Source organism: Cornus florida, unplaced genomic scaffold (assembly GCF_030987335.1).
Source record: "Cornus florida cultivar Cherokee Brave unplaced genomic scaffold, ASM3098733v1 CherokeeBrave_3.0.0_Hap2_Chr02, whole genome shotgun sequence".
Lineage (NCBI taxonomy): Eukaryota > Viridiplantae > Streptophyta > Magnoliopsida > Cornales > Cornaceae > Cornus > Cornus florida.
The window spans coordinates 39,406,944-39,422,146 of NW_026775572.1; the positions used below are offsets into that span (position 1 = coordinate 39,406,944).

The following is a 15,203-nucleotide window of genomic DNA, read 5'->3' on the forward strand; positions in this document are numbered from 1 at the left end:
AAGTTTGATGGATGTATAATTTAAATATCCATAATTAAGGGAAGATTACTAAATTAACACACTATTGAGATAGGCTCTGCAGATTACAATAAGGATTACAGATTGAGATAGGCTTTACAGATTATGATAAGGATTAAAGATTGTGATAAGGATTAAAGATTACGATGAAGATTAAGTCTACAGATTACAATAAGGTAATTCTACGTGACATCTTAACCTAAGCCCTATAAAAAAAGGCGGGGGAATCAACGTTTTGAGGTACGCAATAAACCCTAACTCAATTTCTCGATTTCTCCAGGAAGATTATCATTCACACTGACTTGTTCGTCGGAGCCTACTCCACCGGTAACACACCGGTGTTCGTAGGATCACTTTTTCTTCTCTTTATTTAGGAAGTCAGATCAGATCCAGGTTGCGCAGAATCCATCATCAACAGTTGGCGCCATCTGTGGGAACGATTTTAGTTCTCTAAATAAAGTATGGTTCGATTGCGATCTGGTCTGGTTGCTGGCGAATACGAAGCATTGCAAACTTCTGATCAAGGGGACTCGACGAGGTAACCCCCCACCGTCCCAAACGATCAGGAACGCGTCACAGCGTTGGAACAACAGGTTTAAACCCTAAATAAGGGAATGAACCAATTAGTCCAGAAAAATTCAATGATTCTACAACGCTTAGCCGCCCTTAATGAGGTGGAGAATAATGAAGTACCCAAGAATGACTCCCGTAGGATTGACAACGACGCTGATCTTAGTCAAATAGGGGGTCAACAGAGAAGCCATCACCATCGGTCTCTTGAACGGAATAATACCAGGCTCCGTGCAAGTACCTCTGGTTGTGTTGGTGACAAGACTGAAGACGTCACTTATTTCAATCTGTAGATGCAAGATCTGAGAACTAGGGTCAAAGACGTCATGCAAGCAATGAAAGGGAAGGGCCAGGCCACAGTGAACGATCTGATACAGAAGACCAACCTAGCATTTAGCCTCGCTGTTATGTTATGAGTTGTCCTCTACCTAGCAAATTTAATATGCCAACTCTTGAGAGCTTCGATGGGACGTGGGACCCTCTCGATCATTTGGAGACCTACAGCCAACTCTTGAGAGCTTCGATGGGACGCGGGACCCTCTCGATCATTTGGAGACCTACAAAGCTCTTATGTATTTGCAAGTCGTATCGGATGAGATTATGTGTAGAGCTTTCCCTACCACACTAAAGGGTTGGGCTCATCCTTGGTTCAATAAATTAAAGCCAGGCTCCATTGAAATCTTTAATGAGTTGAGCAAACAATTCATTGGACACTTCATCGCTGGGCAGAGGCATAAGAGACAGCAACACACTTATTAAATGTGAAACAGTAGAAGGGAAAGCCTCTCCGTGGTTACATAAGTCGTTTTAACGCTGATATGCTGCAGGTAGAAGAGGTGGACGACAAGGTTGCCCTCACAGCCTTTATGGGAGGACTACAGACTTCTAAGTTCCTATTTTCCTTATCAAAAGAAGCCCCTACAAGCATGACAGAGTTGATGGTTAGAGCATGGAAGCACATGAACGCTGAGGATGCTATGAATGCACGAAAAAATAAAGATGGTGAAGATAAGAGGTCGGAGAAGAAGAGGCCAGCACCTAACACTAAGGAGGAAAAGGAATCGAAGTACAAGAAATTCTCAAACAACCAGGCTGACAGATCGTCTCGCCGCTCAGTGAGCCCAGGCAGGTATAATAACTATACCCCCTAAATACATCTGTAGATCAAGTCTTTCTGCAGATTCAAGATGACACATCATTGAAATGGCCGCCAAAGCTAAAAGCTGATCCAACAAAGAGGTCTCTAGGTAAATATTGTAGGTTTCACCGGGACCATGGACATAACACAGAAGATTGTTTCGACCTCAAAAACCAGATCGAGAACCTTGTTCGTAAAGGTCATTTACGCAAATTCACAACTGGAAATGGAAAAGGAGGGTCCAACCCAGCTCGGGAGGGCCGAGATGATCGCCCTCCTCAACACCAACCAATGGGTGAGATCAAAGTTATATTGGGTGGCTTCGTTGGTGGTGGTAAGACGAGTTCGGCTCGAAGGGCTCATGCTAGGAGTATTCGGAGTTTTTCAGAGGTGAAGGAAGTTGGAATGACAAGTCCTCTAACAAAATTACCTCGAGTTGAGGAGCCGGTCATAACCTTTCCTGAAGAAGATGACAAGGGAATTCACCAGCCCTATGATGACCCCCTGGGCATACGAGAAATTGAAAATTGGCCGAGAGAAGCTCCGACCCATGAAATCACCACTGGTGGGATTTTCAGGCGATAAAGTACATCCACTGGGGGCAGTTACCCTTCCAGTTACTGCAGGAGCCAATCCAAAGTAGGTCACTGTAATGGTGGACTCTGTAGTGGTGGACTGCCCATCATCATACAATATTATCATGGGGAGGACAACATTGAATGCCATGAAAGCAATCACGTCCACTTACCATCTCCTGATGCGCTTCCCAACTGAATATGGTATGGGAGAGCTAAGAGGGGACCAAACAATGGCTCGCGAATGTTATGTCGCCTCTCTTAGAAAAACAAAATCGTAAGAGGCATTTACGATTGAAGGGCTGGAAGGGAAAGATAGACTAGACTTTCATAGAGCGGAACCTACAGAGGAGCTAGAAGAGGTCATCCTTGGTGACGGTGAGCCCGAGAAAAAAGTGAGTATAGGGTCTTTACTCCCCCCAGGTATCAAAGATAAACTTACTCAATTCCTCAGGAAGAATCGAGACGTATTTACTTGGGTCCATGAAGACATGCCGGGTATAGACCCCACTATCATGGAGCACCGCTTAAATGTAAATCCTGACTCTAAACCTGTCAGACAAAAGAGGAGGACTTTCATTCCAGAAAGGAATCAGGCTATATCAGAAGAGGTGGAAAAGCTCTTAAAAGCCGACTTTATTCAAGAGGTATACTACCCCGACTGGCTGGCAAATGTGGTCCTAGTGAAAAAGGGAAATGGAAAATGGAGGCTATGTGTGGATTTCACCGACCTTAATAAAGCTTGCCCAAAGGACAGCTTTCCTCTCCCAAGAATCGATATGCTCATTGAGGGAACGGCTGGACACGAACTATTAAGTTTCATGGATGCATATTCTGGATACAACCAGATATCTATGTACACCTCAGATAGAGAAAAAACGGCCTTCATCACTGATAGAGGTTTGTATTGTTACAAAGTAATGCCGTTTGGGCTTAAGAACGCTGGTGCAACATACCAGAGGCTAGTGAATGCAATGTTTAAGCATTAAATTGGTAGAAACATGGAGGTATATGTTGATGACATGTTGGTGAAATGCTTAAAAGCTAAAGACCATTTGACTGACCTGCAGGAGACCTTCGAGATACTTAGGAGTCATAAGATGAAACTCAACCCCAGCAAGTGTGCCTTTGGGGTTTCCTCAGGAAAGTTCTTGGGATATATGGTAAGCAGAAGATTGCTGCCTTGAGTAGGCTAATCTCTCGGTCAACTGACAGGTGTCTACCTTTCTTTCGTGTGCTAAGGAATGCGTTTGAATGGACCCCAGAGTGGGAGCAGGCGTTCAAAGAACTAAAGTAATACCTTAGTTCTCCCCCACTACTGTCTCGAACCATACCGGGAGAGGAACTATACATATACCTTGCAGTCTCCACGACAGCTGTCAGTTCAGCTCTGATACGAGAAGAAGAAGGGGTCCAAAGGCCAGTATACTTCGTGAGCAAAGCACTTAGGGGTGCGGAGGAAAGATATCCAAGGATGGAATAGTTGGCCTTTGCTTTAATTGTGTCCGCCAGGAAACTGAGACCATACTTTCAAGCGCATACGATAGTGGTCCTAACAGATCAACCCCTTCGACAGGTCCTACACAAGCCAAAAAGCTCTGGTTGACTGATGAAGTGGTCAGTAGAGTTAGAAGAGTTCGACATTCAGTATAAGCCAAGAACAGCAGTAAAGGCTTAGGTGTTGGCTGATTTCTTAGCTGAGTTTACCCCTCCAGAAGAGGAGAAACAACCCCAATTTTTGACAGAACCAGGTTTAAGTGAGCAGATGGGCCCAGAAGTAGTCTGGGACTTGTTCGTAGATGGGTCATCTAATGTTCAGGTTAGCTGAGCCGGGCTTGTTCTTGTCTCCCCAGAGGGAGAAAGTATACAGTACGCACTTCGGTTTGGTTTCAACGCAACCAACAACAAAGCAGAGTACGAAGCCTTGATAGCAGGATTAAAAGTGGCAAATGCCCTAGGGGTTGAGCAATTACACCGACTCCGAGCTGGTCGCTGGACAAGTTCAAGCGGAATATGAGGCACGAGACGAGAAGATGAAGAGTTACCTACAAAAGGTGAAGGAATTAAAGAATCACTTCCAAAGATTCTCAATTCATCAAATACCACGAGAAGAGAATGGGAAAGCAGACGCTTTAGCCCGGCTAGCTACTGCATTGAACCTGAGATCAATAAGAATATACCACTAGAATATTTGGACGAACCATTTATATCTCAGGAGAGACAAATTGAAATGCAACAAGCGATATTGAGTGTGGAATGGGCAGATCCTATCATCAGATATTTCAAGGATGGGGTGCTACCAACAGACCGAGTAGAAGCTCGAAAGGTCAAGATGCGGGCAGCTAGATATACGCTTATCAAAGGGGTGCTCAACAAGAGAAGCTTCTCCATGCCGTATTTACGATGCATTTCTAGCGAGGAAGCTGACTACATTTTAAGGGAGATCCACCTAGGAGTTTGTGGAAACCATGCTGGGGGTAGGTCACTTACTAACAAGGCCATCCGACTAGGATACTATTGGCCCACCATGCAGAAAGATGCACTTGACTTCGTTCAAAAGTGCGACAAGTGTCAACGATTTGCCAACATCCTGAGACAACCGTCAGAGGAGATGACTCCCATGTCAAGACCATACCTCTTTCCCCCTTAAAAGAATGAAAGGTCAGCTTCATCTTCTTCCCTCGATAAAAAGATGAGGGGTTAACTACTTCCCTTGTTAAAGGGTGAGCTGCGTGAAGCTCATATTAATCTATTTCCCCTATTAAAGGGTGACCTGGGTGAAACTCGTATTAATCTACTTCCCTTATTAAAGGGTGAGATAAGTGAAACTCATAGTAATCTACTTCCCTCATAAAAAGATGAGGGGTTAACTACTTCCCTTGTTAAAGGGTGAGCTGAGTGAAGCTCATAGTAATCTACTTCCCTCGTAAAAAGATGAGGGGTTAACTATTTTCCTTGTTAAAGGGTGAGCTGAGTGAAGCTCATAGTAATCTACTTCCCCTGTTAAAGGGTGACCTGGGTGAAGCTCATAATAATCTACTTCCCCTGTTAAAGGGTGACTTGGGTGAAACTCGTATTAATCTACTTCCCATGTTAAAGGGTGAGATGAGTGAAGCTCGTAGTAATCTACTTCCCTCGGTAAAAGGTGAGCTGGGTGAAGCTCATAGTAATCTACTTCCCCTGTTAAAGGGTGAACTGAGTGAAGCTCGTATTCATCTACTTACCTTATTACGAGTTACGTGAAACTCGTCTTAATCTACTTTCCTTATTAAAGGGACGAGCCGACTAAAGATGTCAATAAAATCAAGTATAAAATAACAGTAGCATGCCAGCAGGGCAGCTTGCCAAATAATGGGAGCATGCCAGCAGGGCAGCTTGCCAAATAAAGATAGCATGCCAGCAGAGCAACTTGCCAAATAACGGCAGCATGCCAGTATAACAGCTTACCAAATAAAAGCAGTATGCCAGCAGGGCAGCTTGCCAAATAAAGGCAGCATGCTAACAGAGTAGCTTGCCAAATAACGGCAGCATGCTAGTAGGACAGCTTACCAAATAAAAGTAGTATGCCAGCATGGTAGCTTGCCAAATAAAGGCAGCATGCCAGCAGAGTAGCTTGCCAAATAACGGCAGCATGCCAATAGGATAGCTTACCAAATAAAGGCAGTATACCAGCAGGGCAGCTTGCCAAATAAAGGCAGCATGCCAGCAGAGCAGCTTGCCAAATAAAGGCAGCATGCCAGCAGGGCAGCTTGCCAAATAAAGGCAGCATGCCAGCAGGGCAGCTTGCCAAATAACGGCAGCATGCTAGCATAACAGCTTGCCAAATAAAGGCAGCATACCAGTGGGGCAGCTTGCCAAATAAAAGCAGCATGCTTGCCAGGGCAACTTGACAAATAACGGCAGCATGCCAGTAGGACAGCTTGCCACGGCAGCATGGCATGGCAGCTTGCCACATAACGGTAGATTACCAGCATGGCAGCTTGCCACATATACGAGCTGCCAATGTGGCACTACGACAAATATACAAGCTTGCCAATATACGACAAATATACGAGCTTGCCACATATACGAGCTGCCAATGTGATACTATGACCCCCGACTGTATTCGCGAAATGACAATATAAGTCAAGCTAATGGACAAGGCTCTGCAATTCTAACTATATATTATTGTGTGATATTTTGGAATTAACGTTCCGGTGGTTTGACAAGCAATCCTCCGAAACGGGGGGCAACTGATGGATGTATAATTTAAATATCCATAATTAAGGGAAGATTACTAAATTAACGCACTATTGAGATAGGCTCTGCAGATTACGATAAGGATTACAGATTGAGATAGGCTTTACAGATTACGATAAGGATTAAAGATTGTGATAAGGATTAAAGATTACGATGAGGATTAAGTCTGCAGATTACAATAAGGTAATTCTACGTGACATCTTAACCTAAGCCCTATAAAAAAGGCGGGGGAATCAACGTTTTGAGGTACGCAATAAACCCTAACTCAATTTCTCGATTTCTCCAGGGAGATTATCATTCACACTGACTTGTTCGTCGGAGCCTACTCCACCGGTAACACACCGGTGTTCGTAGGATCACTTTTTCTTCTCTTTATTCAGGAAGTCAGATCAGATCCAGGTTGCGCATAATCCATCATCAACAAAGTTGAATATATATATATATAATAGTGGCATACATTGGAGAGATGATTAGTTTGAGTAAATATATAAAACCAAACCATGCATAATACGCACAGATTTCACATCTCAATAACATTCCCACCACAAACGTACGTTACATGTGAACCAACAGCTGCTTTGATTGTTTCAGTTTTACCGACTATGCCAAACTTCTATCGTTTACCGCTTCCTTTTGCAACGCGCATTAGGAGAACAGGCAGTTACGTTGGGCTTGGGGGACTAGTATTGACAGGTTTTACATAAACTGTTGGCCAACTTGGGGGGCCAGTATTAGTAGCTTCTACGTAAACTATTTTTTCTGCTCCTTCGGTAGCTCTTTTTGGTCCTGCTGGTATAGCAGATCCAACTTTCTTATGATCGTTTGGACTAGCTTGCTCCAATCTTACTAGGTCCGGCTGCAAAACTCACGCAACAAAATCAATGAATATCAGAATATGAGAGAGAGAGGGAGGGAGAGAGAGAGTACTTACCGCTGCTGGGAGTGGTGGATAATTTCGTGCAGAGAGTACAGGTGAAACCACGATCATCCAAATCATGAACGGCCAGCATATGATGGAAGAAGAGGTTGAAGAAACTTTGCTTATCATTTTTAAGTTTTTTTATACGGCTCCATTGGAGGAAATTGTAGCTGTATATATACGTACTATACTATATATGTTTGAAGGATGATATAATATATAAACAATGTAGGGCTTATTTCTTCATGCGGGCCATAACTGTAGAAAGACTTTGACGTAGACAGTGTATTTTACTTCATGCCGGAGGTTTTGACGTGCCGGTGGGGGTACATGGTTAGTTGTAAGCGTCACCAAAGACAAACCAGTGCATATCCAAGCCCAAAATGAAGACCAATGCCCATATTTACATGGCACAACGTTAATACGTACCTAAGTCTATATTCTAGTGTTAAAGACCAATGCCTAAGACCACACGTCTAAAATTTAAGAGCAATGCTTGGATTTTGCCCTGTCTGGACAAGTTTTGTCCTCCATCCTGATGTGGCCCTATAAAAACTTGACACCTGTCCAAAAAATAAAAAATGAATCATATGGGATCAAATTGGTTACCCGAATAGAATCCATGAGACAAACCCATTTTCTTTCTCCTTCAGTTCTTCCTCTCTTCTTCGCCAACCCTTTTTACTTCTAAGGCCGAAAAAGAAAAATGAAACCCAACACATCATCATGTCACCGCCGTTAAAGTATTTCCCTCATCGCGCATCGCCACCGAAAAATTGCAGTCATCCACTGTTGTTCAGCGTCGCCAACACCAAACCTTAAATTGCAGGTGCCAATAGCTCCAACTGCAGCAAAAGTACTAATACTTGAACAATAATTGCAGTGACCCCAACACCAAACCTCACGATTCCATCAAGCCAAACAGACCCAAAACATCAAATGAGAAAACCCATCAAAATTCATTCTCGATTTTTATGCAACAATTACAGAACCCATGAAAGCACATATACATATACATATGCATATATACTTATAATGAACAGATTTATACATATGCATATACTTATAATGAATCAAAAGCCAAACTAATACAAAAAAACATGAGAATATTCAGTTCCAGTGAGAGTTGGAAGTGTTGAGTATTGCTTGGTAGTGGGATTGTATATATAATAATTAGGAGTTGTGTTTCTGCCAAATTTTGGAAAACCAGAACAGAGCAACAAGCCATTGCAAGACTGTACCATTTTGATACCTGAAGCGAAATTGAGAAATCTGAAGGGGGCTTTCGAGGGATTGTTGTCGCTGAACGGAACAAACTCGAATTTGGACTCGAAGGGGTTTTTCCGGAGAAAGAGGCCGGAGGGTGGAGGAGAGAGAAACGGGAGGCAGAGATGAGAGGGAACCAGTATTTGGACACCGACTTAAACCAGATCAGAGACCTAAGGGGCGTGTAGACGAGGATCTCCGTCCAGAGGTCATCGTTGCAGGCAATTGTGGCGGCGGCTAACCATTGCGAAGGAGAGAGAGAGGTAGTGCTGAATGAGAGAGAAAATGGATTTATCTGATGGATTTTACCGGTTAACCAATTTGATCCAATAAGATCCATTTTTTTTTATTTTTGGGACAGGTGTTTAGTATTCATAAGGCCATATTAGGATGGAAGACAAAACTTGTCACCAAATTCACAACCATAAAGCAATCAAAATAATACCCAAATCCCAACTTCAAGCACCTTTCTAATTTCCTTCAGCAAAACCTTAATTTAAACTATAAAAAAATGCTATATTTGTAAAGTCACTTTCATCAAATTACATCAGATCAAACCCATGGTTAAGAAACAAATTTTTCATAATTGTTAAAGTAAAAAATCAGATATATTTCAGAAACTAGTTTGCTTTTTTAATGGCATAACACAGTAAAGTTATTCAACACGCATTTTCTTTTTAGCTCTGAAGCAAGAAGGAAAAGACCAATACCATTTACTGACCTTGATGGGGATGGAATCCTTTTTAAACTTCCGTGTGAGCAATAATGGACCACCAAGTTGACTTCAAGTCAATGTCAAGTATTTATATTCAATATATAAGTAGAGTGATAATACATTTACTGAATTAATTAATCAAATATTTATGATTAATTATTCCTGCACAATACACATTAATTCATTTACAACACAAATAAATTAATTAAAAGAAGTTGTTTGAAAATTCAGTACAAGTATCATTTTCCACTTCCAATCATACTACAACAACTTCCAAAGCTGAATGTAAAAAAATAATAATAATAATAAAAATTAAAAAATGGCAAGTGTAGAAAAGGGTGGAATATGGTGGGTCATAGTTGTAAGCATCACCAAGAAATAAAGACCAATATATGTTTTAACCCAAAAAAAAAAAAAAAAATTAAAGAAGAGACCAATATATGCCCATATTTACACGCAACTTTCTAATTGCCTTCAGCAAAACCCTATGTTTAGGCTGACAAAAAAAAAAAAAAAAAAAAAAAAAAAAAAACCAACAACGATGCTATTGTAAAGTTACTTCCATCATATAAAATCAGATCAAGCCCAATGCTGTGGTGAAGAAACTAAGTTTCATAATCATTTAAAAAACATATCAGAAAAAAAGTTCAGAAGTAGTTTGCATCTTTACCCCTACACATATAACAAGTGTAAATGCCATAACACAGTCAAATTATTCAAAATGTGTCCTAAATTGAAATGTGCCCTAAATTTCAATTTAAGGGACAAAGACCAAGACCTCAGTGTCTATGCACTCTTTTTCCATCAAGACCAATTTACACTTAAAGGGACAAAGACAGACTCCTTCGTCTATGGGCATCTTTGTCTCTCCTGAGTGAGTGAGTAAATATAATGGACCACCAACTTGACTTCAATTCAATGGTATTGTAGTAATTATAGCCAAAATAGTATGGGAATAAAATGTATATAAATAAGAGCTTTAAAACCAGCATTGCTACACATAATAGTTAAAATAAAAATTCAAAAACAAGGTTCAGAAGTAGTTTGGATCTTTACCCTAGTCCGACGCATATAACAAGATTTAATACCTTAAGACAGTAAAGTCAAAACGCGCATTTCAAGTCTAGAAAGCAAGATCAAATACTTTAAGGACAAAGACCAAGACTTCGATCTGCATCTTTTTCTCTCCTGATTGAGCAATATTGCAAATCTATAGAGGAAATGATAGATTTTTTTGGGTTTTTTAGGGTCCCTCTTGCCTTTGGCTTTTGTGTAGTTTCTCGTTCCCCTTTTTGAATGTTTTCTAATACAATCTTACTTGTAAAAAAAATAATGGACCACCAAGTTGACTTCAAGTCAATGATACATAGTTGAATCGAAAATGAGAGAAAAAAGGGAAGAAACAAATGGCAAGTGTAGAAAAGGGTGGAATATGGTAGGGTTCATAGTTGTAAGCATCACCAAGAAAGAAAGACCAATATATGCCCATATTTACACGCAACTTTCTAATTGCCTTCAGCAAAACCTTAAGTTTACGCTGAAGAAAACAATGCTTTTGTAAAGTTAATTACTTTCATCATATAGCATCAGATCAAGGCCAATGCTGTGGTTTTAATTAGATTTCAAGGCAAGAAGGAAGATACCAAAACCATTAACAATTTAATTAAGGGACAAAGACCAAGACCTCCGAGTCTGTGGGCTCTTTTTCTTCTCCCGAGTCAGTGAGAGCAAAGATAATTGACCACTAAGTTGACTTAAACTCAATGATACTGTAGTTATAGTGAGAGCACTGTCATGATAAGAGTCATGAACTGTATTTGTTTAATTATAAGATTGTTACAGATTTTTTAACACGTGTAAAAAGTCATATTGATCATTTATTGAATCTTTCAATTCATTGTTATGAGTTTATATGATAACATTACTCTAAAATGAATATAATTAAGAGATTTAAACGAGCATTGGTGCATATTGAACATAAACCATTGGCTCGATCTTCAACCTCTGAGAAGGTCCTCTCATTTGTTTCCTTAGTCTTGTTTCTTATGTTGTTGTCTTCATCCAACTCAGCTTGTACTTCTTTTAATTGATTGGAAGGTCAGTTTGTTACATCAATTGCACCTGTGACAGATTATTTCCAGATCTTCATTAGTTGGAGGAATTTAATTCAACATGAGGGGTGCGTTGGTTTGATAGAACTAGCAAGAAAGCCGAAAATATTTGTTTGTGTGTAGAAAAAAACTAAATTAAATAGCGAGTTGAAAAAAATAAAATAAATAAAACAACTAAATTTTCACCTAATGCCATTTTAATTATGCAGCATCACATATCTATACAATGTGGAGATGACAAAAGTATTAGAAGTGGAGATGACATAAATAACCTTCGGTTGTAAAATAAATTTTCATTTTGGATAATTAAAGTGGAAAAAAAAATGTCACTTTCTAATTTTGTCTTGGAATTAACAATGTGAACATTTATATTATGGAGATAAAATATTGATATTTTAAAAAGAGAGATGAATTAATTGCATTTCCCCTTATTAGGAAGTTGAAGATCAATATATACAACGAATGGATTAATCTCCTTTTAAAGTTGAAGATTGAAAATTATTAAAAAAATGTCAAGGATCAATGTAAAGACAATTTACTTTGGGTCAATGAATTAATTAAGAAAGCAACTCGATGTTAATAAACGATGGGTTCAGATGAATCATTTGCAGTTTAGTATCACAGATTCACAGCTCTCTACATATTTAAGAATTAAAAGGAAAATCCAAATTTAGGAAAATCGAAATTGAAGTTGAACATATATATATATAACATAGTGGCATACATCGGAGAGATGATTAGTTTGGCTAAATATATAAAACCAAACCATGCAGAATACGCACAGATCTCACATCTCAATAATATTCCCACCACAAATGTTACATGTGAACCAACAGCTGCTTCGCTTGTTTCAGTTTTACTCACTGTGCCAGACTTCTATGGTTTACCGCCTCTTTTGCAACGCGCATTAGGTGAACAGTCAGTTGCGTTAACTGTGATTTCGGCGTAAGCAGATTTGGTAATCACAGTCGTGCCATTGGTAGCTGTTTTTGGTCCTGATGGTATAGCAGATCCACCTTTCTGATGATCATTTCTACCTGCTCCAATCTTAGTAGGTCCGCCTGCAAAACTCACGCAACAAAATCAATGAATATCTGAATATGAGAGAGAGAGAGAGAGAGAGAGAGAGAGAGGCAGAGAGAGAGTACTTACCGCTGCTGGGAGTGGTGGACAATTTTCGTGCAGAGAGTACAGGTGAAACCACGATCATCCAAATCATGAACAGGCAGCAGCATATGATGGAAGTAGAGGTTGAAGAAGCTTTGCTTATCATTTTTAAGTTTTTTTATACGGCTCCAAGGGAGGAAATTGTAGTTGTATACGTATATTATGCTTGAAGGATGATATATATATATATATAAACAATGTAGGACTTATTTCTTCAAGCGGGCGGTTACTGTAGAAAGACTTTGACCTAGAAAGTGTATTTTACTTCATGCCGGAGGTTTTGACGTGTCGAGGAAAACGATGGCTTTAAAATCAATTTTTTTTTTTTTTTTGCGAGGGGTGGGGAAGATGAAATCATCATTTCAAACCACAATCATCATTCAATTGTGGATCTAATCTCAAATTAATCCCGATTTGAATTTGAGCAAATTTGATTTCACTTTCCATCGTTGGAAAGCTCTAATTACTATCACTAACTTCAGAGAATGCTACAAGAATTTTCATAACTGATTGAAAAATATAAAATAAATAAATAATGAGTTGTGATACATTCAATTAAATTTATGTAAGTAATGATGACATCATTCTCCGTTAAGTTCACTTTCCAACTACTTATCAATATTCTAGTTAAAAAAGAAAGGAGGAGGACAAAACTGGAAATAAAATGTAAGTGTAAAAAACGGTGGACTATGGTGGGGGTACATAGTTGTAAGCATCACCAAGACAAACCAATGCATATCTAGCCGAAAATGAAGACCAATGCCCATATTTACACTTTTTTTTTGAATAAATTAAAGGCTTTAAATTCAGTTTAAAGGTGAAATCTCATCGTTATTACACAGAGCACCATGCACTAGATACATGTTGTGTTGTACACGTATAAACGCATATAGTTTATGAGTTACGAAGAATATGGTGCATCGAACACATTGTTTATTTTCTCTTATTACACGTGATTGACTTCAGCATCTTACAAGAATTTCCAATATTGAATGGAAAAAAAGAGATGGGAAGTGTAATAAAGGGGGGAACAATAGAATATGGTGGGGTTCATAGTTAGTTGTAAGCATCAACAGGACAGGACCTACCAATGCATATTTAGCCAAAAATGAAAGACCAACACATATTAGCCAAAAATGGAAGACCAATGCATACCAAGCCAAAAATGGAAGACCAACGCATGTTAGCCAAAAATGGAAGACCAATGCCCATATCTACAGGCCATAATGTTAAAGACCCGAGCTCGGGTACATGAACCTTTCTAATTGCCTCAGTAAAACCATGAATTTACAGTGACAAAAACAATTATATATGCTGTTTTGGTAAAGTTACTTTCAAGCCCTATGCTGTGGTTCAGAAACGAAGTTGAATAATTGTTAAATGGTAAATTACACTTACACCCTCTAAAGTTTATCCTATTCACAAATATATACAAGTTAATTCATATTTTTAACAAAGGCACCCTTCATATTTGATAAAGTTAATAAAGACATTCCCAATTGTCTTCTCCACTTTGAATTGATTTTATTTCCCTTTAACTTGTTAGTTTACTATTTAAACCATGAATTATCTTTTTTAACATTTACAAGTTTACTTCATGCCGGAGGTTTTGACGTCCCACCACTTTTCCGATTAAATCAAAGGCTTTATATTCAATTTTAAATTTTTTTTTTTTTTTTGTCAGACAGCTTAAAATTCAATTTAAAGATGAAATCATCGTTTCAAATCACAATCAACATTCAATTGTGGATCTAATTTCAAATTAAATCCGGATTTGAATTTGAGCAAACTTGATTTCACTTTCCATGTTTGGAAAGTCTAATTACATATCACTAACTTGAGTATGCTACAAGAATTTTCATAACGGACTGAAAAATATAAAATAAATAAATAATGAGTTGTGATATAAAGTTTTAGAGTATGATACATCCGACTAAATTTATGTGAATCACATAATGTATTACGTCTAGATGACATCATTCCCCACTAGTTGAATTTGACTTTCAAACTACTTATCAATATTCAAATTAAAAAAGAAAAGAAAAGCACAAAAAAAAAAAAAAAAAAAAAAAAAAAGGAAATAAAATGGTAGTGTAAAAACCGGTGAACTATGGTGTGGGTACATAGTTAGTACTATTGTCAAAGTTGGGTATTTGTATCTAGCCGAAAATGAAGACCAATGCCCATATTTACACGGTATAACATTAATACCCAAGTCTATATGCCATAGTGTTAAAACCAATGCCCAAGTCTACACGCCTAAAATTTAATACTATTGTCAATTTAAAAATGTAAATTTTCTCATCTTTTTTCAAACTCAGTTGTAAAATTTAGAAAATGAACTCAATGCAATCCCAATATAGCAGATGTAGTACACATCAGCAAGGTCATACAAATAGAAGTATAATTTCAGAAACTGAACTCAATGTCAATATAGTAGAATTTCAGAAACTGAACTTCAATGGAACCAGAAATCTAAAAATGC

The 15,203-nt window shown here is 38.8% G+C and overlaps 1 protein-coding gene across 1 annotated transcript; it reads right to left on the minus strand.

The window, feature by feature from the left end:
* Nucleotides 1–12,220: 12,220 nt before the first annotated feature.
* On the minus strand, nucleotides 12,221–12,884 carry LOC132294740 (uncharacterized). Its single transcript, XM_059792710.1, has 2 exons — nucleotides 12,704–12,884; nucleotides 12,221–12,612 (listed from the first exon to the last, which is right to left on the minus strand). Exons 1-2 carry the CDS (start codon nucleotides 12,822–12,824, stop codon nucleotides 12,428–12,430), a joined length of 306 nt encoding a protein of 101 aa, XP_059648693.1. The 5' UTR covers nucleotides 12,825–12,884; the 3' UTR covers nucleotides 12,221–12,427.
* Nucleotides 12,885–15,203: the final 2,319 nt, after the last annotated feature.

Excerpts from the sequence above, each read along its gene's own strand:
- LOC132294740 (XM_059792710.1), bottom strand. The coding sequence starts at position 12,824 with ATGATAAGCAAAGCTTCTTCAACCTCTACTTCCATCATATGCTGCTGC. Across the intron at positions 12,613-12,703 it reads GTCCACCACTCCCAGCAGCG|GCGGACCTACTAAGATTGGA; the intron begins GTAAGTACTCTC and ends TGAGTTTTGCAG.